General features: G+C 32.9%; 1 protein-coding gene across 4 annotated transcripts in view; it reads left to right on the top strand.

Annotated features, from left to right (window-relative positions):
* The window catches only part of LOC143342733 (uncharacterized), a 164,410-nt gene extending 140,236 nt beyond the window's left edge, over positions 1 to 24,174 (top strand). For 2 of the 4 annotated variants that reach the window (XM_076766913.1, XM_076766914.1), the window contains exons 10-12: positions 6,095 to 6,346; positions 11,568 to 11,698; positions 20,912 to 24,174. In XM_076766913.1, coding sequence (XP_076623028.1) covers positions 6,095 to 6,346; positions 11,568 to 11,698; positions 20,912 to 21,022 — 494 coding nt within the window. In that variant the 3' untranslated portion in view covers positions 21,023 to 24,174. The remainder of the gene's footprint in view (positions 1 to 6,094; positions 6,347 to 11,567; positions 11,699 to 20,911) is intronic. The other 2 variants (XR_013079855.1, XM_076766912.1) reach the window with 2 other exon arrangements.
* Positions 24,175 to 27,258: the final 3,084 nt, after the last annotated feature.

Genomic DNA, 27,258 nt, shown 5'->3' with positions numbered 1-27,258 from the left:
TATCATGGAAAATAATTTTCAGTCACTATTAACCTGAAAGGGAGCGATCTCTTGCTTAATTTCTAACTATTACAACGTTTTTTATGTGAATGATTAATATTGTCCATGAATGTTTGATCAGATATGAAATTCCAGTGTCATTAATTGCCTTCGTATTAATATATCACCACGATGTAATCATTTCGATTAAAACAGTCATGCATAATGTATGTATGCTTACTCGTATGGAAGATGTGAATTTTGAAATCGTCCATTGTATTAATGCTAAAGAAATTTTTTTAATCAATTGTTTTTTAATCTCATATTTTTATCTCTCCTTCTAAAATACATACGCAAATCACTTTTGTTCCTTTCACCCCTCTTCATTGTACGTGGAATATTTATTTATTACGTGGAATTATTTCTTTGGTATTAAACAAGGGAGTATTTACAACGAGCTTTTCAGAAGCTTTCCTTTTAAATTTCATGGAGCGTAGAACTCGTATCAGCGATGAATTTTGCTACCACGCATAACGCTACAATTGTAAACATTTCTGGCTTTGCATATTGATGATATTAGCATAACATCAATACAGTCCAAAATTTCCCACAGTATCGTCTCTGATTCTAATTAAAGCAGCTACAATCGCGGAACGTATTAGTGTACAAACATTGCCACACGTTTTAGACTGTTCGAATGGTAGAAAATAAATTTTGCTACAAGATTGCATCAACACGACTGCAAATGTAACATGTATGAAATTATTTCATATTGGGAATGATAAATGTAATCACATACAGAGTGTTCGGCCACCCCTGGGAAAAATTTTAATGGGAGATTCTAGAGGTCAAAATCAGGCGAAAATCAAGAATACTAATTTGTTGATTGAGGCTTCGTTAAAAAGTTATTGACGTTTAAAGTTCCGCCTGTACTGAATTTTTTTCTAGAAAATGAGTAGAATTTCGGGGGTAGGTATATTCACCAGAAATTATTGTAATTAACCCCTGCAATCGAAAACAATTTTTCCAGAATGATTTAAAATTTTTTTTTATTTAGGCACCCTGTCGATTTTTCTTAAAAATTCGTTTTTCATGTGTAACTAATTTGGTTGATGCTGTACGGAAAAGTTGTCTAATACTTTTTTGTAGGTATCCATGAGCTCTACCTCCATGCTAAATTTCAATGAGATACGTTCACTATTGTAGGAGTTATGGCAGTTTGAAAATTGGACCAGTTTTATGGGGGTTTTCTCACTTTACGGTGTCAAGGACCAACTTTTCAAATATTTTTAGAATTTCTACATATTCTTCACCAAAATACGTGTTATTTGCCGTTTTAAACATCAAAATCCTTCAATCCGGTCAAAAATTATGACATTTTAAAGAATCCCAGGATACATTTCTAGCCATACTTCGTTTGGGAATTTTTTTCTCAAAAGTGCGTAGGTTTTTGGGGGTATGCGTATTCACCAAAAATGATTGTAATCAACCCCTACAACTAAAAATAATTTTTTTAGAACGATTTGAAACACGTGAAATTTCAGGGGAATCATTCATTCATGATCAGACATTATGTTTTCGGTAACGAATTTTTTTCTCGCATGTGGGTAAGATTTCGGGGGTATGTCTATTCACCAAAAATGATTGTAATTGACCCCTCTAGCTAAAAATAATTTTTATAGAACGTTTTGAACAAATTTTTTTTCGTCGAAAAATTAAGGCACCTACCCCCTGTTGATTTTTCTTAAATATTCGCTTTTTATTTGTAATAAATTTGTTTGACGCTGTATGGAAAAGTTGTTTAGTACTTTTTTGTAGATATCCATGAGCTCTACTTTAAAAAAAAATTTCAATGAGATACGTTCACTATTGTAGGAGTTATGGCAGTGTGAAAATTGGACAACGTTTATGGGGTTTTTTGCATTTTACGGGGTCAAGGAGCAACTTTTCCAATATTTTTAGAATTTCTACATATTTTTCACTAAAATACGCGTTGATTGCTTTTTTAAACATTAAAATCGTCCAATCCGTTCAGAAGTTATGACGTTTTAAAGATATGCATGAAATTTCAGGGAAGCATTTCTAGCCTCACATTAGATTTTCGGTAAACAATTTTTTTTTCGAAAATGCGTTGGATTTGTGGGGTATGTATAATGACCAAAAATGATTGTAATTGACTTCTGTAACTAAGTATAATTTTTTTAGAATGATTTGAAATTTTTTAATTTTGTCTAAAAGTTTCAGTACCTACTCGAATTTTTTTCTCGATAGGGGGTAGGATTTCAGGGGTATGTGTATTCACCAAAAATGCTTATAGTTGATCCCTGCAACCAAAAATAATTTTTCTAAAACGATTTGAAATTTTTGAATTGAATTATTTAATAACTTTTTAACGAAGCTTCAGTCAAGAAATTGATATTCTTGATTTTCATTTTATTTTGGCCTCTAGAATCTCCCATTAAAATTTTTCCCAGGAGTGGCCGTACACTCTGTATTGTTGTATAATGTCTCTGTTTCGTTGTCTCTGCACTTTCGCAGTCCAATTTTCATAACTTTTTACGTAACTCTCTGTTGCGAATCTCTATCAGATCAGGCAATTGTGTTTTTCATTTCTAGCACGGAAGGCTCGTTTCACAATTAGCACCGTTCGCAATAACTTTCAGCGTTAGCAGAAAATAATTGGCAGTAGAGTTTATGAGGCACAATGAACAATCCAAATTTCATGTTTTTAGTCGAGGCATTTATTCTATAACGTTTTCACCCTCTAGTTTGGAAATATCTTCAAAATTATAAGTATTAAATTTACAAATAAATAATAAATCTATAAATCTATAATAAATCTATAAATAAATCAGAAATCTGTGCAGGAAAAAGTTGAACAATATGGTAATATCTGTTTTCCTACGAATTCACTTTTTTTGTAAACAAAAGATGCACTTTTAAAAAAAATGGAATCATATATTTTTTTATTCGTATCAATTCCTTGGAAGATTTTACGAAAGAAATTGTTGGAGTAGAGTGTTTAAAAAATTAATATTTCGTGAGGTATTTTATATTTTTAGAGTTTCATACTTAGTTTATTAATAGTTAGCTATTATTCTCCGCCTACGTTGAATCGATAGGCCAATGTCACCGTATGCTACCTACGAGCAAATGATAGGCGTTTCAAAGAAGAATACAAATCACTAGCATTAGAGATCCGAATTATTCATGAAAGAAAAGGTATAAAGTTATCTTGTAGCTAACGTCTGTGCAAAGAATTGTGTCGTGAATCATTTTGTTCGAAAAGACTGTGATAGTAAACGTGTTGAACGTATCAATATTTTAAAAAATCTATAACGAAATGGTAGAAAAATTCATCTGTTCTCTCTAAGAAATTTCGGTAATGAGGTACAAGAACATTTATATTTTCCATATAAATTAACATTCATTTATGAAAATTAGCAGAAAAATCAGTTAAAGTATTTATTTCAATCATATGTATGAAATATCCATATAAAACGTTTTGTATTGTCAGAAGAAATTCTCAAATTTTAGCACTTTTGCGGCCCAATGCGTGGTATTCAAAAAGGATCAAATTTATAAATCTGTGGATCCCTAAAATTTCAATAAGGCATACTTCTATAAGTTCCAAGTATCAAGAAAGTAGAACTATTTTTAACAAATGTCACATGAAAATTATGAAAAATGTAGACGAAGTTTCATCATGAAATTTTGAGGCAGTATTTCTATCCTCACATTATATTTTTGGAAAAGAATTTTTTTCTCAAAAATGCGTAGGATTTTGGGGGTATGTCTATTCACCAGAAATGCTTGTAATTGACCTCTGTAACTAATTATAATTTTTTTAGTATGATTTGAAATTGTTTAATTTCGTCCAAAAATTTCAGTACCTACTCCAATTTTTTTCTCGAAAATGCATAGGATTTTTGGGGTATGTCTATTCACCAAAAATGCTTGTAATTGACCTCTGCAACTAAAAATAATTTTTCCAGAACGATTTGAAAATTTTTAATTTAATTTTTTAGTAACTTTTTAACGAAACCTCAATCGAGAAATTGATATTCTTGATTTTTGTTTTATTTTGGAATCTCCCATTAAAATTTTTCTCAGGGGTGGTCGGACACCCTGTACACACTCCTCGACCGACTATTCAACGACCCCTCTCATTTTTTTTAATTTCCTCTTACTATTTCGTTCGCCACATAGGTTTCGCCATCTGACCATATATAACAGGGTGTTCGGCAACCCCTGGGAAAAATTTTGATGGGGGATTCTAGAGGCCAAAATAAGACGAAAATAAAGAATACCAATTTGTTGATGGAGGCTCTGTTAAAAAGTTATTAACAATTAAATTCAAAAATTTCAAATCGTTTTAGAAAAATTATTTTTGGTTGCAGGGGTCAATTATAAGCATTTATGGTGAATAGACATATCCCTGAATTCCTACCCACTTTCGAGAAAAAAAATCGGGTGGGTGTTAAAATTTTTTGGCAGAAAAAAAAATTTTTCAACTCGTTTAAAAAAAATTGTTTTCGATTGCAAGAGTCGATCGTAATCATTTTTGGTCATTACACATACCCCCGAAATCCCACGCATTTTCGAGAAAAAAATTCCTGAACGAAAATATAATCTATGGCCAAAAATGTACCCCGGAAATTTCATGCAAATCTTTAAAACATCATAACTCCTGAACGGATTGGACGATTTTAATTTTCAAAAACGCAAACGACGCGTATTTAAATGAAGAATATGTAGAAATTGTAAAAATATTCAAAAAGTTGATCCTTGACCCCGAAAACTGAGAAAAACCCAATAAAAATGGTTCAATTTTCAAACAGCCGTAACTCCTACAATAGTCAATATATTTGAATGAAACTTTTTTCTGAAGTAGAGCTTATGGGTACCTACAAAAATGTATTAGACAACTTTTCTGTAAGGCGTCAAATAAAATTATCAAAAATGGAAAAACTAATTTTCAAGAAAAATCCACAGGGGGTAGGTGCCTAAATTTTTCGACGGAAAAAAAAATTTCAAATCGTTCTAAAAAAAATATTTTTGGCTGCAGGGGTCAATTACAATCATTTTTGGTTAAGAGTCATATCCCCGAAATCCTACGCATTTTCGAGAAAAAAATTCCTTACCGAAAATCTAATTTTAGGCCAGAAATATTACTCCAAAATTTTATGCGTATCTTTAAAACGTCATAACTTCTGAACGGATTGGACGATTTTAATGTTCAAAAAGGCAAACGACGCGTATTTTAGTGTAGAATATGTAGCAATTATAAAAATATTCAAGAAGTTGATGCTTGACCCCGTAAACTGAGAAAAACCTCATAAAAATAGTCCAATTTTCAAATAGCCATAACTCCCACAATAGTGAATATATTTCAATGAAACTTTTTCCTGAAGTAGAGCTCATGAGTTTCTACAAAAAAGTATTACACAACTTTTCTGTAGGGCGTCAAATAAAATCACTAAAAATCACAAACGAATTTTTAAGAAAAATCGACAGGAGGTAGGTGCCTAAATTTTTCGGCGGAAAAAAAATTTCAAATCGTTCTAAAAAAAATATTTTTGGCTGCAGGGGTCAATTACAATCATTTTTGGTTAAGAGTCATATCCCCGAAATCCTACTCATTTCCTAGAAAAAAATTCGAGAAGGTGAGAAATTTTTCGACAAAATTAAAAAATTTCAAATTCTCAAATTATTTTCGGTTGCGGGTGTTAATTACAATAATTTTTTATGAATAGACCTACCCCCGAAATCCTACCGACTTTCTAGAAAAAAATTCAGTAGGGGCGGAACTTTAAACGTTAATAACTTTTTAACGAAATCTCCATCAACAAATTAGTATTCTTGATTTTCATCTTATTTTGGCCTCTAGAATCCCCCATTACAATTTTTTCCAGGGGTGGTCGAACACTCTGTATAATAAATTCGATCCTTTTCGACCATCCTTCTGTGTTTCTGTTATCAGCAGATTGGACACGCACGGGTCGCAACTAATAGTAACATAATGGGCAATTGACAACTTGTAATACGAAAAGAAAGATTTAATCGGAGCTCTAAACGGTCCCTGAATATACGTCCTGTTCACCTTCTCTTCCAGGGTACGGCAAGCCTCGTTTAGAGTGTCCAAAGGACGTCGTCGCCGAGCTACCGCCAAGTCGTGACGAGGCGTTCGTGACGTTCGATCAACCGTCGACGGATCTCGATTGGTTCCGGTACGTTCGCTCGAAACCGTCCTGGGGGACCAGGTTGGAAGCAAGCCTGTCGCCCGGAGTGCACGAGATCACGTTCTTCGCACGACACCCGGTATCGAAGAAGCAGGCCAGCTGCGTGCTGCGTATCATCGTTAAAGGTGATTAATTAATGCATGCTCACGGAATCAATGCGTAACGTGTAAACTCCACGGATCATAATCGATATTGATCGTTAAACAGCGCTATTAATCAACGCGCGATTCTGCTCCAAAGTTTGCATTATCGAGGGACAGAATCAAGGGCAATTAATCTTCTCAAGTTAAAGGACTGCGCTCGGAGTAACGTGAAAATAGTCTCCACGGCCTTTTACAGGATTGGATTGTTCTTATTGTAAACGCTTCTTCCGCGTCTCGTTTTTCGCAGCGTTGTTGAACGGACGGAGGAACTTCATTAAGTGGATACAAAGTAACGAGACACTTTCTGACGAAGTACTTAGAGCAAAGGAGGGAAGAGTTTATTGCTCCGTTTTTCTTTTTATTTCACAGTCGCGTAGATCGGATTTATTTGAACTTTTAGCTGGAAATATTAATAACTTTTACAATTAGAGGGGAAAAATATTACGTATTCACATTTTTACTTTACTCATATTTTTATTTGTACGTCAAAGTCACCTTGTATACACTGTACGTCAAGAAAATGATAGTTTCAGACAAATTGTTGGGCAATGTAATTTTTTACGCGAAAAATGTGTTAAATTGACTAAAGGGATGGACGACAGTTGGTACGTTGACTGGGTTACGACGATCTTGACTCTCAAGTACGCTGAATATGGAACAAATATTATCTAAAAGATTTTTTGAAACTAAAACATGTAGCAACGATAGTCAGAAAAGATAATCGGATATTTATTATTAGGAGTTTCGAAAGTTCTCGTACAAATTTAAGTCTTTATCGTGCAGGAGTTGGATCGCGGAAGAAAGAAATTCAACGAAATGATTCACGCGTCAATAAATTCAATTTTTCTTTCTACCACTTTAAATTCATCGCAACGAGCGACCGGTTGCTCAACAAAAAGACAAATAGACGACCACCGTATTCATCAATCTACATTTTAAAGGCTCCCTAATTCACCGTTATCATTTAATTAACTTATCTTTCACTTTCACCTAGTCAGATGACGGAGGATATATTAAAGTAACCCGTGCCTCGCGTCTGTTAAACTAAACGAAACTTTCCCCTCCTCTTGCGGGGAAGACTCGGAAACGTGGATCGTCGGATACGCATAAGTCGACGTCACAGCGAGTTTAGAGTCACAGCGAGTTTAAAGCAACTAACCTATATTGTTTTCTTGTTGTTTGGTAAAAAAATTGTATCGATTAGTTATTTAGTTTCGTTTTTATCTCAATTTAAAAATGGAAGAACGAGACGAGCATTTCAGACATAGTTTATTGTATTATTTCCGGAAAGGCAAGAATGCATCACAAGTTAAAATATGGTCGATCTTTAGACTACCGTAACTTCTTTAAAATTGATCTAATGTTGATAGAAAGAAAACAATTTTAAAGCTTGAACCTTCTAATTTTTACCCACTATAGTTTAAATCGGTGTCCAGGGGGTAAAAATTGCCCTTACGGAGAGGTAAATCTAGATTTTGGGGAAGGTTTAAACTATGATAACTTTCTTAAAATTTATTTGATGCTGACAGAAAAAAATAATTTTTTAAATTGAACCTTTTACTTTTCGAACTTACGATTTGTTATAATTTAAATCAACGTTCAAGGGGTACAATTTGTAGAAAAAAGAAATGCTTAAATGTTCTTTTAAGTTGATTACAAAATTAATATAATTCGTAATTATAATTTATATTAGAATCAATATAATTTTAATCTACATGCGCATAGAAGCGATGCGGTGAGATTATCTGAAACAATTTTATAAGAAAACAAATACGAAACGAAAAATTTTAAAGACGATTCCCTTTATTTCTTATTATAATAAGGTTTTTCGATAATTTAACTTTATGTCACATTTGTGGATTATTGCTATACAATATACATTTATTGCTAACACGTGAAGATTTGGAGATTCATGTACGTTTATTTATGTTAGTAGAATTATGGTTCAGAAGTGTAGATGATTAGTGAATCACAAAAAACTAAAAGATATTGATAACAACAAGTTGCTATAAAATCATTGTTTGCAGTGGAAAACGTGTGCTACAAGAACTTGTTATTCGATTCAATGTGTAAACGAAAAAAAAAGAAAATATTAGTAAACTGTTTTCTATCGATCGAACTGTCTCGAGGAAGAGAAATTTTAGATACTTTCATAAAACAAGAATTTATACCACTTGATTACAATTTGTAAAAATTATTAACAAGCGAATGATGTTTCAGAACATGGTTAATTACACATTACTTGTTATTCGATTTAATGCATAAATGAAAAAAAAAGGAAATATTAGTAAACTGTTTTCTATCGATTGAACTGTCTCGAGGAAGAGAAATTTTGCAGCTGAAGCGAAATTGAAAAAATTCGACTTTTGGCCAACGTTTCGAAGCAAATACTCCAACGTTCGGCGTCGACGTCGTATTTTCGCGTCGCGTTCCGTCCCGGTGCCAAGACGCAGGGGCGAAACACGCTTCGCTCGAAGGCACACTTGGTCTAGCGCAGTCGTCGTATGCAAATTTTGCATTGCGGCTCAAAGAAGTTCCCTCCGTCTCCTGGAAAGCCAGCCGACGCTTTAATTAAATGCGTTTCCGGGATAGGGTTCGCCACAATGCTATATAATCTACGGATCGCTGGCCCTCGACCCGCAAATTAGATTATTCGACTGATCCTGCTAAATGCCTGACTGATTCTTGTTATCAACCGCCGAGCCATTTACTGTGAAATTCTCGATATTTGGTCGAATCTATGTTTTTCTTCGAGTCGAGGTGGAAGGATCTTAGCGCAGTAGATCTTTCACGGCCCAATTTATAACAGTGCTGGCAAATGTATCAATTATATCGCGCGAGAAGATTTTAGCTTATTTTTGCTTATATAATACTTGTACAGTTTCACGTTCTCTACCTGGTAGGCTAGTCGACTTTTTTTATCTCGAAATTTGAGACTTTTTTTCTCGAAAACGAGCACAATCTATACTATTAACAACGGTGTCGTGTTCCTCTGTTGTTGTCCTACAGGGCAGCCTGTCGAAATTTTGTCCTACGATGATTTTTGCCGCCGGAGCGATCGTTCGCATCAGTTCTTCGTTAATAACTCGAAAACAAGCACGTTAACGCTTATTTTTACTTACATGATACTTGTGCAGTTTAACGTTCTCTACTTGGTAGAATAGTCTTTTTTTTTATTTCGAATTTTGAGCTTTTTTTCTCGAAAACGAGAAATAGGAAAACGTAATTCCACTTTTATTGGAAATTGGCTAAATAATGGATAACCGTTTCTGCTACTTCGTTTGCTTGAAATTTTATTAACCCTTTCTTTAATATGCTGCTTCGGTTCAACATTTGATATCTATTTTGTGTTATACAGGCCACATTTTTTCGTACTCACTTCAGCAGTGTGTTGTAAGAGTAATCTAGTAGGTATGCATAATTGTGCGTATTAACATTATCGATAACTCCATTGGAGGTTGAGTAGCATAATAAAGAAAAATAACAAACAGGATTCTTGGAAGTATGAAATATATCTAAACATTTCACATTGCTTTATTATCTACAGTTCTCAAATCATTTTTATAGTACGCAAGAATATATTCATATTTTAAAAAATCAATAGGAGGATCGGTGCAAAAATAACTTGAAACAGCAACGAGTATTCTTTCGTTTACCTAACTAAGCTTCAGCAATGTAAAATTAATCCCAAAATGATGATGTAAATTATTTATTATACATGCATTTAAAAGTTTCATTATAAAAATTTGTGTTAATTATTGGTTTCTTATTCAACTTGTACAGGACTAATATATCTTATAAATACATGTCAGAATAATCGAATTTGGAAAATTGTTTAATAATATATATGAAATTTTAACGATTGACTGTATCGTCGTTAATATCGAAAGGGTTAAAAACATACAAAGAGTTTATTTTATTCTCCAGTCACCAATAGTCGATTTACCTCCGTTCAAATTAAGGGCAATCGACTATAATGATACTATTCTTCGCAGAGTTTCAATTTTCCTTTCTTATCAGCAATCGATGGAACAATTCAATTTCTAGTGTGCTGTAGAATTATACCACGCTAATTTTCGTGGCGTCGAGTCTATATTCATTTTGTTCAATCAAAAACACATTCCAATAATCGTAATACAACGATTTCTACACCAATATCTGCAATTCTGGAAATAACTTAAATTGTAATAAATTATACTGAATATCATTGCGATCCAAATCCAGTATTAGAACGCTTTTCTAAGCAAAGTCGACAGTACTCTCAGCGCGAAAATTACACACGTCCTTGGTCGCTAATGTTACCGATCATTTTCGACCAGAGGTATCCGCCGCGTTACTTTCTGCTTCGATGCAGGCCAGTTTCGACGCAAATTGGACGTAAAATATAATTTACCCGGTGTTTCGTTCTGCCGTAGAATTTGCCTTAGGTGTCAGATACAAGGCCGCAATTTAATTTTCACGCTTTATACCGAACAGGTAATTATACGTGCGTTTCTGCATACGGTAACACTCCAAATACGTGAACTTTCCTGAAACGCAACGGAGAAACGAGTTCGTTCTCTTTACGGAAACGCTCATTGAACGATACTTGAATTCGCGTTGATACCGCAGTCCTTTAATTAAAATTAATTTACTGGAAGTAATTGAACTCGATCGAATAAAGTTACTACTGTCTACAGGAAGTTGCCCACCAGGAGGGGGGAGAGTTTCGTAAGGTGGTAGTGTGATATTTTTGAAACGAGAAACACTACGTTGATCCATTAATTAAGTTTTATTAATGTATTAATCATTTGAGATGTAGTAGACTAAGAGTGTCTATTGTTGTCAGGCAATTTAGCTAAAATGTCTTTTATTTATTTTAATGACAGATTTACGATTCACAATCTTTCACCAGTAACTCATATGAATAAAGAGACTAAGTTAAAAGTTTAAAAGAAGGAAAAACTGGTGAAATTTTCTATTTAAAGTAAACATGGGCAATATAGTTTGATAACAATCGATATTGGACGGAATACTTAATTTTATGAGTATTCTTGTTAAGAAAATTCGTTCCAGAAATCCAGGTGTACGAATATGTCCTGCGCGAAATCATGGAAGTCGACATCCAAATTCCTGGACTTGATTTCGATGATTCCAGAAACGTAGGAGCCGCCCGGTACGAGTTCGAGTTCAAAGTCTTTTGATTAGATTTGTTCGATTTCAGGCGGCGAAGCGCCCAAAGTTAAAGACTGTCCAAACGACATAGAGGTCATCGGGAAAAATGGGTCAGCGATCACGTGGACCGAGCCAATTTTCACGGACAATGTGAAGGTGACCCAGATTAGAAGCAACGAGGTCAGTGTTAATTATAAAGTATGTAATATCTGAACGATGTTCGATTCGACGTTGGGATCGTCGAATGTGTGTCATGTTCATTATAGTGTGCTTGGTAGCATGGAAATAATTGTGCACGTTACGCGCAGCTGTAACAGTTCATCGTTCAAGAACGTATTTCTAAAGCGTTTTAAATTCAACGGATACAAAACTGAGAGGATCATGATTTTCCGATACTTACCCAAAACATACATTTTAACGAGTATTATATTATTAATATTAAAGGACACATTAATTAATCCGGAGAAAATAATTATTTACGAAAAACTGCTGGCTAGTAATTATGCAAACACTCTATATATAAATTTAAATTCAATTAAATAAACAATTTATAATCTACTTTTATCGCATAGTAGTTGTATAATCAATACGAATTGCTGAAACTTCTTTGCGTTTATAGCGTAAAAGTTAATTTCAAAATAAGTATAGAAAACAGGATAATTTATAATAGTTATTATATTCATCAGATAGAGGATGGAATGCCCTTTAAAATGAGTGTTAATTCAACTTGATAGCGTAATTAGTTCCGTAGATATAACGATTTTTGTTTCAACTCGATCGCGTGGCTAGTTCCAGAGATATAAGGGTTCGAAGCGTTTGTTTACTTTTCATTGATGACGTCACGAGGTCAATGAACTTTGACTACGGCCTTGGCAAGGTCGTTGACCGATCAAATGACCAGTCTTTTTCTCTTTTACGAGGCAACGTATTTCTAGTTTCTGTACTATATGTATAGAAAGTTGTGTTCCGATGTTTATTCGTAAGATATCGTTCTCTTTCATGTTAAAAGATTCTTTAATTTTCATTGGATAGAAGATAAAACGCCTTTGAAAACGAATTTTGTTCCAAGTCGATACCATAGTTAGTTCTAGAGAAAGCAGTTATTATATATACAAACAATTTATGGTCCACTTTTATCGTACACTAGTCGTACGATCAGTAGAAATTGGTGAAACTACTTTTGGTATGTAGCGTCAAAATAAATTGCAAAATAAACATAGAAAACAGTATAAATAACAATAGTTGATATGTTTATCGGATAGAGGATGAAAAGCCCTTTAAAACGAGTGTTCGTTCAAGTCGATAGCTTAATTAGTTCCGGAGATATAAGGGCTCGAAGCGTTTGTTTACTTTTCATTGAAGACGCCACGAGGTCATTGACCGCACGTGCTCGTAGGAAGAGTAAACATTACGTTACGATGCACGTGCTAGAGAGAGTGAGAGTGAGAGGTCTGATGCTTTAGATGGAGGTAGAGATAGTTGAATTAGAAAAATTATTCCTTCATTTAAATTACGATATCTCCAAAACGGAAAGTCAGATTGACAAAATTCGAAAACCGTTTCAAAGGGGAAGCTTTGCCATTTCTAATGATGCATCAGTCATGCAGAAAACGTGAGTGGCTTCAGAATTGCACGCGTTTAAAGTTTTATTACTTTTAACCAGAATACGATACCAAATTTTATCCGCCTTTTTACAAAAAAAAGTAAATCGTTCAACCAATCAAATGATCGATCGTGGAAGCTTTAGTGTTAAAAACATCTGTTTCAACTCGATATCCGTGCATGCAAATTGCTTCCCTATACGCGAGATTTAATTTGCTTAATGGATATTGACAGTAAAAGATTTCCCTTTATTTATTTTCTATTAACAAATCTTTCTCTACATCTTTAGTAATTAATCGATTTTTCATGTTCTGTGTTTTGTAATTTCTAGCATAATTTATATTCTTTACTTATAAATATATGTTGAAAACATTTTATAAACTACAAAGTATATTAATGTAAATTAGTGTATTTGTATTCGTTAATTAAACACTTATTTGCATCGATTTACGTTTCATTGGTGAAAAATTTGACAAGCGTTTTGGAAATTTATAATCACTATATTTTTTGCAACGCGTTTGCTTGCGCACTTTTTAATCAACTACTATCCATATTGAATGTAAATAAAAGCATACTGCCGGGAAATTCAACTACAAACATCATTCTGGGGAAATAAAACAACACATTTTTGGACCTCGAATGCGTCAATTTGAATATCGACACGACTCTAGGTGTACCATGCTTGACGGTGGTATTCACAATTTTGACATTTCCCTTGTGGTGCTATATTTTTTAATTTTTTTAATGTTTTAATGTAAAACATTTTTCTAGACGTAGATTTGTAATCTTCAAGATTTAAAGAAAGAAACTAACCCTGCCAAGTTATGATCCACGATATTTCCATGATATTTGAAAATTACAGCGATTTGAAAAGATATTAGCTGTACATCATTTTCATATTGACATTCTTTTTCAAAGTTATTGAACCATGAAACATACTTACTGTGAAAATTATTTACTCGTTAAACTGTTGACGATGGTTATGGTCGTTAATTCGTTTTTTATATGTTTACCAATTATGTTTTGTAGAAGTAATATTCGCACGCCTATTGCTTGTAGACAGTTTCATAGCGTATTAATAATTAAGTTATTACAAAAAATTAATAATTACTGTAGATTATTGATTTTCTATATTTTATCATGGATAATTGTGTAATGGCATAAAATATTGGTCTGCACTTAATGGATACATGAATCCTAATCAATGTGAAAATTGCATGCTGTGATCATTAACTTTGCACAAATTTTGCCATTTGGGTAATGCGTTCCACGGGGCGAATGTATTGCACAAAGCGTTCATGAATATCTGAAAAATGTATGAAATATTTCCACGACTTTAATGACCTCGCCAAACTGTATTGGATTTAAACTTTTCTATCAGATCACTTTGTTGCAAAAATTAAAGAATTAGTGGAATAAATACAATTACGAATGTTAAAATTGAAGGATATTACAGTGTGGAGATTTGTGAAAATATTGAAGTAAAAAACTTAGTAAATAATGCGTGAAATGTGACAAAGTTTCATGCATTCAATTCTCGATCGATTCATTTAACTTCTGAATATTTTCAAATCATTTCTTTGGATAAAAGAGAAAGATATTTTTCGCGTGCCTTAAGTTATTCAGAGCTTAATAAATATAATTGAATTAAAGAAGTAGAATATATCTGACTCTAAAACAATACATTTCAGTACAGAATAAATATGTTTATTTTATATAAAGAAATCGTATGTATTGCAAAAAGTATATTATTTTAAATATTCTTAGTTGCAGTTTCTTTTATGAATCGGTTGGATTAATTTCAAACTACCTGTGATACGTTTTCGTGTTATTAATCTTTAAAAAAATACGTTTAAACATAACTTAGTTGCGGGTGTTTGAGATTTAATAATTAAAAAATTTAATTACATCGCTGGAATCGAGTGGATGAAAATTCAGATGAGAGTTCACCGTCAAATATGACAGTAATTTCATATCGCTCGGAAGGAAACCTTACAAAGGGAGGGAAATTCACGAAGAAAGAAGAAACGTTAGGAAAAAGTAAGACACCAGGAGGCAGCAGACATGCATACGGAACCGCAGTTCAGAAATGCTTCTCCTCAAGTAAAATTAGTACTGAAGAATTTCTTCCTTCAGAATGCGGTAGTTCCGCGTGGCCAGCAGAGAAGAATATTTAAGAAAATTTCATTAGAATGGAAACTTGAGGCGCTTAGCTTTTCCCAACAGTCACATCAGAATTCGTTTCAATATTCTCATACTTGAACCTGAAAATGCGCCATACCGTTAAACTTTTACATACGTTCTATATATTTTTTTATTAACTGCAATGTAGTTTAGAATGCTTCATTAATTATAATAGTAACTTAACAAGCGACAGTAAAAAGATATGCACAGTTGCGGCTTACTTTTTTAATGAATACATGATATACCACGTGAATTATTACTATATACAGAGTGTTCTTGTCATAACTTCTTAACAAATCATTTATGAATTTTTTCAGCATCTACTGTCAATTTTTCTTAAAAATTTGTTTTCGATTTTTAGTAATTTTGTTTGACGATGTACGGAAATTTTGTCTAATACTTTTTTGTAGGCATCCATGGGCACTACTTCCATACTAAATTTCATTGAGATACGTTCACTATTGTAGAAGTTATGGACGTTTGAAAATTGGACTATATTTATGGGGGTTTTCTCACTTTAAGGGGGCAAGGAACAACTTTTTCAATATTGTTAAAATTTCTACATATTCTTCATTAAAATACGCGTTATTTGCTTTTTTAAACATTAAAATTCGTCAATTGATTCAGAAGTTATGATGTTTTAAAGACACGGATGAAATTTTGGAGTGACATTTCTGGCCTGAAATTATATTTTCGGCAAGGATTTTTTTTCTCGAAAATGGTTAGGATTTCGAGGGTATGTGTATTGACCAAAAATGATTGTAATTTGCCCCTGCAATCAAAAATAATTTTTCTAGAACGATTTGAAATTTCTTGATTTCGCCTAAAAATTTCAGCACCTACCCCATGTCGAATCTTCTTAAAAATTCGTTTTTCATTTTTGATAAATTTGTTTAACGTCCCACGGAAATATTGTTTAGTACTTTTTTGTAGGCATACATGATCACTACTTCCATACTAAATTTCATTGAAATATATTCACCATTATAGGAGTTATGGCCGTTTGAAAATTGGACCATTTTTATGGGGTTTTCCTCATTTTGCGAGGTCAAAGAACAACTTTTCGAATATTTTTAGAATTTCTACGTATTCTCCATCAAAATACGCGTTGTTTGCCGTTTGAAACATTAAAATCGTCCAATCCGTTCAGAAGTTATGACATTTTAAAGATTCGCATGAAATTTTCGGGGTGCATTTCTGGGCATAGATTATATTTTCGTTCAGGAATTTTTTTCTCGAAAGTACGCAGGATTTTGAGGGTATGTCTATTCACCAAAAATGGTTGTAATCAACCCCTGCAACTAAAAATAATTTTTTTAGAACGATTTGAAACACATGAAATTTCAGAGGAATCATTCATTCATGATCAGACATTATATTTTCGGTAACGAATTTTTTTTTCGAAACGGGGTAAGATTTCGGGGATGTATCTATTCACCAAAAATGATTGTAATTAACCCCCGCAACCAAAAATAATTTTTCCAGAACGATTTGAATTTTTTAATTTAATTTTTTAATAACTCTTCAACAAAGCCTCAATCAAGAAATTAATATTCTTGATTTTCGTCTTATTTTTGCCTCTAGAATCTTCCATTATATTTTCCCCAGGGGTGGCCGATCACCCTGTATATTTCTATACATGAATTTTAGTGAAAGAATAAGAACATAGCCTCTTACAGAAATTAAAAAGAAACAAATCTGTAACTTTTTGAACATTGTTTGTAAAACGTTAAAGTCATAATCCCTTTTTGTTGCAACCAGAGTGCTGTACTTTGAATGTTGATTCGATTTACGCATTGGTTCGAATCGCTCGTGTAAACTGCTGAAAGTTTGCCGAGAATTTAAATTACCCAAAGTTTACACAGGAAACGATCTATGTTTCTATGCAAATATAGTGTAACAATTTTGTTTACCAACTGCTTCTCTATGGTAAGTCACGTTTCGCGGCGCATTGTACATAGAATATAAGGCTGTCAAATAAATACTGTACACGTTTTACCTTCGCGTTGAATTCTAAATCTCTTGCCGCACCTTGCAGACATTCCAAAGATATCAAATTCTAACAAAAACCCAATGTAAAAGAGCGTATCGTTTGAAAGTAGAAAAATCATTTCAAGAAGTTCGTACCATTTTTATATTTACGGTGAATTCTCTATTTAATTTTCTTAAACAAAGAAAAAGCCATGCATAAGAGGCAACGATTTTTATAATCGAATGTTGCACAATTTCGTTGGTGGGGAAAATAAAAAAATAATATATTTGTATTTAACATAGTATGTATACATATAAGCTCCAATTCAAATAGAGAAATTGTTTACGAGACAACAATTTTTTTTTACACAATTGAAAAATGCTTTCCTACAATTTGTTGTAGTACTTATTTTTATAATTTCATTAAAATTCAAGAGTTCTATCTAGATTTATTTTCTTTAATACCTTATCTGAAAAATTGATTTGTTTAGCTTTTTAGTGAAATATATATGGGTCACAATTTAGTTTTTAATGTGTCAATTTTGAAAATAATAACAAATTTTGAAGTTGAAATGTTAAAAGAACGTACTTGCGTTAATGATTGAAATTGTCGATTGTATTTTGTCGAAGTATCCCGCTTTCCACCATCTTTTTGTGGTCGAGGATGCTTGCGAGGTCTAATATTGAATCTTTAACGAAGTTGTAATAAGTTGCATAATATTACCAGAGTTTCGTTTCTCTTTAGCTTCATAATCGCGAAATCTTGTTCGGAACTGTAAGTATTAGTGAATATACTTGCCGAGGGAAGTGCATTGTTTAAAATATTTACACGTGGGTCGAGAGTTATGTTTTTATAAAAGATTATAATATTCTTTGGTTTAAATTTACCTAAATACTAATTTATTATCAGCATTATCTTGTATTGGACAAAGTTTGGTTGAATGAATTTCACGTAGATTTTCAATTAATAATGCTACTTCAAATCGATTTTATTCTTTTCATTTTATTCCTCCTTTAATTATTTTATTTTTAGTAATCCTACATTTATTTTATTTACATGTGAAAGGATCAAATTGACGGATCATTAATGGATATAAAATGTAATTTCATCTTTATTTTATAATTAAAATTTTACTAAAATTTTTCTTTTAATTATGAAGAAGCTTTTGCTTAAGAGTAAAAACATATAAAAAATTAAAATCATATTTAAAGCTAACCATTATAAATTCGAATTATTTCTAATTCATAAGAATTATTTAGAATTATTTCTAATTCATAGAAATAATAGAAATAATAGAAATAATTCTGCCATTAGAATTATTAGATAATTTAGATTTTAAATATCTGAGAATGAAGAAGATGCGGAATAATAATAACTACAATAATCATAAAATAATTAAAATTCTACTTATTTCAAGAATAAGACGATAGAAAAGCTAATGTCTTGTTATTATGTTCTACTGAACTTCTAAATACAGGGTGTTCGGCCACCCCTGTGAAAAATTTTAATGGGAAATTCTAGAGGTCAAAATAAGACGAAAATCAAGTATACTAATTTGTTGATGAAGGCCCTTTTAAAAAGTTATTAACGTTTAAAGTTCCGCCCGTACTGAATTTTTTTCTCGAAACTGAGTAGGATTTCGGGGGTAGGTCTATTCACCAAAAATTATTGCAATTGACCCTCGCAACCGAAAATAATTTTTCCAGAACGATTTGAAATTTTTTAATTTTGTCGCAAAATTTCACACATTCTCGAATTTTTTTCTCGAAAATGGTTAGGATTTCGGGGGTATGTCTATTCACCAAAAATAATTATAATTGACTCCTGGAACCGAAAATAATTTTTACAGAACGATTTGAAATTTTTTTTTTCGCCAAAAATTTTAGGCACCTACTCCCTGTGGATTTTTCTTAAAAATTAGTTTTTCATTTTTGATAATTTTATTTGATGCCTTACAGAAAAGTTGTCTAATACTTTTTTGTAGGTACCCATGAGCTCTACTTCAGAAAAAAGTTGCATTGAAATATGTTCACTATTGTAGGAGTTATGGCTGTTTGCAAATTGGCCCATTTTTATGAGGGTTTTCTCATTTTAAGGGGTCAAGGAACAACTTTTCGAATATTTTTAGAATTTCTACATATTCTACACTAAAACACGCGTCGTTTGCTTTTTTAAACATTAAAATCGTCCGATCCGTTCAGAAGTTATGACGTTTTAAAGATTCGCATGAAAATTCGGGCAGACATTTCTGGCCAGAAATGATATTTTCGGTAAGGAATTTTTTTTTCGAAACTGAGTAGGATTTCGGGGGTATGTGTAATGACCAAAAATGATTGCGATCGGCTCTTGCAACCGAAAATAATTTTTTTAAGACGATTTGAAAAATTTTTGAATTTAATTGTTAATAACGTTTTAACGAAGCCTCCATCAACAAATTGGTATTCTTGATTTTCGTCTAATTTTGGCCTCTAGAATCCCCCATTAAAAGTATTCCCAGGGGTGGTCGAACACCCTGTATATGTAATAATACTATTTGAGTAAAAAAATGTTCTTTTTTTGCCGGAACATAGCAACGTATAATTAAAAATAGTACGTATAACGTCGTAATCGAATTGATTTTCATCGTCAATTCATCAGCTTTTTCATAAAGATATAATGGAAAATATTTCATTAGTAATTAATACATCGACACGCACGCATCGCTTTGAAGTTTAAACCGTCAAGAGCATCTAATATGAGATTCGATCGTTATTTATTTCGTTCATCCCATTTACTTCCCTCGTCTGATGCCACACGCAAAGGTTGGCCTCTGCTCAAGATCAACATCGCAGTCCCGAGCCGCTTTGAAGCGATCCGATTATCTAGATTTTGTTACACAAAAGCATGAACTACTCTATTCATTAGATGAGCAACTATGGAACGCTTTTATAGAAGTACAGTCAAAGTAACAAACGGAACGCTATAATGATTTCAATTTACGCATACTCTCATTCGATCGTTAATTTTTATAACGAGACGTAAGATTATTAAACAAATTTCAACAACCTAATTACTTTATGTTTCTCTCCAAACTGTTAAAAAATTAATTATTCGGTAATTATAAGATTGATCACGGTAATTGGCTCTCATTTTAAGGGGCTATTCTAAACTGTCATTTTTTCAACCTTATTCGTTATTCTTTTTTTTTTTTGTGGTAGATAGGCTGTTTTGTACTGAGATTTTGCAGATATATTTATTCCTCTTATAAGCATGTACAGTATTTTTTTCATCAAAAAATATTAAAAATTGTGGGAGTTATAACTTCTTGCTCAACACTAGATTTACGGATGTTGTTATTTTCCACTATTTTTGAATAAATATTTTCTTTTTAAACACTTAACGACATGGTTAATAACTTTCGTGAATATTATTATCCTCTTACTTTTTCATCCATCAAAAGAAAGAAATCGCAAAAAAATGCTATATCTCAGGTTTTTATAGTGGCCTTATCCCTTAAGTAGTGGGGTTACCTCGATTACTGCAAGACAAATCCATGCAGTAATCAAGGTTTAACCTCGTGTCGAGGAAGCAGGTTAGGATCGTAGCTTTAGAGATTTTTCAGGTTTGATCGTTCGAGTTTTGCCCGCATGTTTCAGAGTCCTGGGCGACGTTTTGACTTCGGTGGGCACAGGATAGAGTACGAAGCCACCGACGAGGCCGGCTGGTCGAGCAAGTGCGTCTTCACCGTGGTCCTCCGGCAGGAGTGAGTCCAGGCAAGCATGATCAAGCGAGCGCTAGAGAGGTGGGGTAGAGAGGAGGAAAAGAGAAGAAACGCTGCAGAAAAGGAAATCCAGGTAAAAATGGGACGGGGGTGGTGTGGTGGAGTAAAGGTAGCGAGGTGGAAGAATAACGATAAGGTAATATAAATGGAAATGCTCTAGAGTCGTGCGCACCCACCCTTCAGCGTGTGTAATGGATTCCGTTTTATCCGGAAGGTTAAACGCGGACGAGACACGGATATCTTTTCGCGCTACATTCGCGAGCGTATGTTTGTACCTACGTGTATTGCATTTTAGCGAGGAATCGCAGTATACGGGAATCGTCATCTTCCAGAGTACCGAAATAAATTTATTTCGACTTGATTTAACTCGTTATTATGAAAGATACTGGTCCAGGATTCGATAAAAGTCTAAAGTAGGACGTTATTCCATTAAAATAAAAAATTATGCAGGAAAAATACGATTAACAATTACTGTCGAACAGAATGAGCGTGTCAGTATACGGGAATCGTCATCTTCCAGAGTACCAAACTAAATATACTTCGACTTGATTTAACTCGTTATTATGAGAGATACCGGTCCAGGATTCAATAAAAGTTTAAAGTAGAACGTCTGTTTATTTCGTCGAAGTAAAAAATTACGTAAGAATTATACGGTGAACAATTACTGTTGAAGAATGAAGGTGTCAGTATACAGGAATCGTCATCTTCCAGAGTACCAAACTAAATATACTTCGACTTGATTTAACTCGTTATTATGAGAGATACCGGTCCAGGATTCAATAAAAGTTTAAAGTAGAACGTCTGTTTATTTCGTCGAAGTAAAAAATTACGTAAGAATTATACGGTGAACAATTACTGTCGAAGAATGAAGGTGTCAGTATACAGGAATCGTCATCTTCCAGAGTATCGAAATAAATATACTTCGACTTGATTTAACTCGTTATTATGAGAGATACTGGTCCAGGATTCGATAAAAGTCTAAAGTAGGACGTTATTCCATTAAAATAAAAAATTATGCAGGAAAAATACGATTAACAATTACTGTCGAACAGAATGAGCGTGTCAGTATACGGGAATCGTCATCTTCCAGAGCACCGAAATAAATTTATTTCGACTTGATTTAACTCGTTGTTAGGAGAGATACTGGTCCAGGATTCAATAAAAGTTTAAAGTAGAACGACTGTTTATTTCGTCGAAGTAAAAAATTACGTAAGAATTATACGGTGAACAATTACTGTCGAAGAATGAAGGTGTCAGTATACAGGAATCGTCATCTTCCAGAGTATCGAAATAAATATACTTCGACTTGATTTAACTCGTTGTTATGAGAGATACTGGTCCAGGATTCAATAAAAGTTTAAAGTAGAACGTCTGTTTATTTCGTCGAAGTAAAAAATTACGTAAGAATTATACGGTGAACAATTACTGTCGAAGAATGAAGGTGTCAGTATACAGGAATCGTCATCTTCCAGAGTATCGAAATAAATATACTTCGACTTGATTTAACTCGTTATTATGAGAGATACTGGTCCAGGATTCGATAAAAGTCTAAAGTAGGACGTTATTCCATTGAAATAAAAAATTATGCATAAAAATACGAATAACAATTACGGTCGAAGAATGAGGGTGTCAGTATACGGGAATCGTCATCTTCCAAAGTACCGAAATAAATATACTTTGACTTGATTTAACTCGTTATTGTGAGAGATACCGGTCTAGGATTCAATACACGTTTAAAGTAGGACGTTATTTCATTGAAATAAAAAAATACGATTATCAATTACGGTTGAAGAGAACGAGCGTGTCAGAATTTTGTTCTAAATTACTCTAGAACAAAGAAGAAAGTTAAGGAATCGTGTTAAGCGTCATGTTTCGTGTATTTACATTCACAAATGAATAACACGTTCATTTTCTTGATTTTTTAAACTAATTCAGTGTTAGTACATTTACAGTTCGTTCTGTGTAATAATAAGGGATTGTATCTTGGAAATAAAAGAATTTCAGAGCCTCATTTGTTAGGTGATTCGATCTTGTTTAGTATTTTGAATCATAAAATACATACACACGTGTCTATCAATTTTTTGACGGTTGATCTGGAATATGCTGTTTACGACAAATACGAGAATTATTCATTAAAAGAGATACTGTTATTGGTAATTTGGGAAATATTAATGTTAAAATAGAAATGATACTGAAATAATAGTTGAACCTGCAGTGCTATTAAATATCTTCACAAGAAAATATCTTATGCAAATCTCGTAAATCTTCCTCAGAGAACATTACAGAGAATATTTTCGTTGGATTCCCAATCGATGTTTTTTATTATTAGTAAAAAATAACAGCCTGGTGTTACGAATAAAAATGTTATATCTCATTATGGCTCTGAGATCAAGATCTCAATAATAGGAAGTTAGTAATGGATCATGTAATATTGAAAGTTATTAATTTCCTATGTCATGTATTTTATTTTATAACAATAACAATCTTCATTCTACCAAACTTGTATGCAAAGTATGCAGAGAAAAGAAAAATTGAAAACAAATGTATAGAACTAAGAATAAGTATATGTTAGGTACGGATGCTCTTATTAACCAAGCTGTAAGAAAAGTAAAAGAGAAAGTAAGAAAAAGTGTAAAATAAAGGGCTAAAAGAAAAAGAAGAAAACAATAAATTGAGCTGAAAATAAGAAAAAATAATATAAGTAGCATTGCAAATTATTAAGGAAACAAAGTTAGTAGAATAATAATAAATAATTATTATTGGTAATGTTCGTGCTTATCCGTTACAAAAAAATAATCATTTCACGATTATTTATTAATTGTGACTCAATATTTTGTCGCTCAACGAACATTAATAAAAACTGAAGATGGCGATTTTCCCGTCGAAATACAATGCGTGTAACCATAGATACAGTTACTCCAAAAAATATTCGAACACGAGATAAATATGCAGTGATTTATTTGAACTAATTCTGAAAGAAGTGGATTTAATCATTTGTTATGCTCTAAAAATATATAATCTTAATTTAATAAATTGTCATGCATAACCTTATGGTAGAAACGAATCGAAACCATGTTCAATCATTCTGTGAGAAAGGTATTCACTTATTCGAAATTAATATAGTTTTTTTATGTTTTATCGAATAAAAACAACTTTAATATTTCATATATTATTTTCTTCGAATACTCTATACTCGAATGACATTCTTCTGTCAAATTTATCTAATTTTCATAGAAATCGTAGACAAATACTTTAGTCACGAAACAATTGAACTCCATTAATTTATATTACGCGTTATTGCATAAGAAAATTTATCAAACCAACAACGCATATATACTTTTAACACTAGAACTACCAAATTGACCCATTCATAATTTCTGTGGCACGCTTATGGCCGCACGATGGCGCTTTACGTTGGAGTACTGGTCGACCCTAGGGGAATCCCCAAGTAAAGCTCGCTAGTGCTTGTGTATTACTATCGAAACGATTTTATAAAACATCTCTTCTTCGCTACCTTTGTAATTTCGCTCTATGGTTTATTAAACCCGAATAAATTACATTTTATATTACTATCGAACCACAATTTCTAATAAAATTAGTAACCAATTTACTCGACTGAATTTTTGAAAAATCGCACTTTTCTGCAAGAAAATGAATAAACACTTATTTCCAATGCATTATACATTTCTCCACGTATCTATTGTTTCAATTTCTTTGGTACAAATAAATACACTATAATTGGTAGTTTTAGTGCAAAAATACAAGGAAGAATGTTTTGCAAAATACAAAGTTCGATCCTATTGCACAATTAACTCGGATAAATCACTGTGTAGTTTCATTTTAATACTTTTGGGAGTAACTGTGCGCAATTTACTCGTTTTCTTTGAGCGTCTCGTCGATGTACTCGCGGTTGATTTTCCGGGCGGCTCTCGACGATCCACAGGTTTCCCCCTTGCGCTTTCGCGTTTTCCATCTCGCCTTTCTTCGCCGTGGCTACACGCGGCCCGCACACAGTGCACCCCACAGCGAAGTGAATTTATCCTGGATTCCACGGAGAGGCTCGATCCACCGGCGTTACAGCGATCACGATCGACACGCTCACGGAGATCTAGGAATTTCCGGACAATACGCGAACGGTCTACGAAATTACGTGTTTCCAACCGTCGATCGTGACTGTCGTGTCCGCGTTGCCAAGGACGAAAGAAGGGAAACGTCGATGGCAATTTGCACGCACGACCCATGTACAGTAGAACCTCCATTATCCGTACTAACAAGATTATTCGACGTATGGAAATTTTCTGATAATAGAATACACGCTTCTCTCGGATCGATCGTTCTATATTTCGGGCCACACGGTAGAATTATTCAATTCCACCATAATTATTCGTCATTTTTTTTTATTTGCTTCGAAACGATTCCCGAAATTAACACTAGATTTACGGAAACCGTCAATTTGACGGATGTCAGGTTCCATATTAAAAATTGCAGAACGCGTAAATATTATTTTTTAATAACTTATGTTGAATTTGATCGATGCAAAGACACGAATATATGTTCTAATTAAAAGAAAAATCGTATTTTAAGGTAATCGTCAACATGAAAGGTATCCATAAATATATGTGCGATCAATACCCGTAAATCTAGTGTTAAACAATCCATACGTTTGTAACGATCTTCAACTTTTTTATATATAAATAACTTTCTCGAGTACACGTTTTTTTAGTGTGAAAAATGTTTTTTTTTTTTTGAGGATGATGAAAATAGAGTTTGTAAATATTTAACTGTTTGGAATTAAACTAATTTCTTTTTTTATTGGGATGAGTGTTTCAATAATTCTTCAAGTTAATAAACGTATTCTTTTTTGCGTCGTACATTTCTGGTAGACGTATGGAACTTTTAAAGTGAACTATTTCATATATAGTTTTTTCTAGGACATTCTAAATTGTGTCGATCAAAATTGGTGTGGATCATTTAATACGAGAACCTGCTATGGTCGAATAATAGAAAGTTTGAATAAAAAGAGTTCCAATATGAACAGTATGAAACATTTAAAAAAGGCTTAAAAATATCTGTGTGACTTACTTGCTTTTGCACATGCTGCATATTTCGAGCAAATCTTGATTTTAGGATATAATCTGACATCAATAGTTTCATTTGATATTGCTGATAGGGAGAAGGAATGAAGATCAATTTCGTTTCTCAAAATGGAATGATATATCTTTTTACTTCAAAAAAAGTTTAAAATTCGGACTTGTATACAGGCTGTTCGTCCACCACTGGGAAAAATTTTAATGGGAGATTCTACAGGCCAACATAGGACGAAAATCAAGAATATTAATTTGTTGATGGAGCCTTCGTTAAAAAGTTATTAACGTTTAAAGTTCCACCTGTATTGAGTTTTTTTCACGAAAATGTGCAGGATTTCGGGGATATGTCTATTAATCAAAAATTATTGTAATTGCCCCCCCCCCCCCCCGCAACTGAATATAATTTTTCTAGAACGATTTGAAATTTTTTAATTTTGTCGAAAAATTAAGGCACCTACCCCCTGTCGATTTTTCTTAAAAATTCGTTTTTGATTTTTAGTAATTTTGTTTGACACCCTACAGAAAAGTTGTCTAATACTTTTTTGTAGGTACCCATGAGCTCTACTTCGGGAAAAAGTTTCATTGAAATATATTCACTATTGTAAGTGTTATGGTTGTTTGAAAATTGAACCATTTTTATGGCGGTTTTCTCATTTTGCGAGGTCAAAGAACAACTTTTCGAATATTTTTAGAATTTCTACGGATTCTACATTCAAATACGCGTTGTTTGCCGTTGAAACATTGAAATCCTCCAATCCGTTCAGAAGTTATGATGTTTCAAAGATTTGCATGAAATTTCCAGGGTACATTTCTGGCCATAGATTATATTTTCGTTCAGGAATTTTTTTCTCGAAAGTGCGCAGGATTTTGAGGGTATGTCTATTCACTAAAAATGATTGTAATCAACCCCTGCAACTAAAAATAATATTTTTAGCACGATTTGAAACACGTGAAATTTCAGTGGAATCATTCATTCATGATCAGACATTATATTTTCGGTAACGAATTTTTTTTTCGAAACTGGGTAGGATTTCGGGGGTATATCTGTTCACCAAAAATGATTGTAATTGACCCCCGCAACCAAAAATAATTTTTTCAGAATGATTTGAAGTTTTTTAATTTAATTTTTTAATAA

This window comes from Colletes latitarsis, chromosome 6 (assembly GCF_051014445.1).
Source record: "Colletes latitarsis isolate SP2378_abdomen chromosome 6, iyColLati1, whole genome shotgun sequence".
Taxonomy (NCBI): Eukaryota; Metazoa; Arthropoda; class Insecta; order Hymenoptera; family Colletidae; genus Colletes; species Colletes latitarsis.
This window is presented reverse-complemented; position numbering and strand designations above follow the sequence as displayed.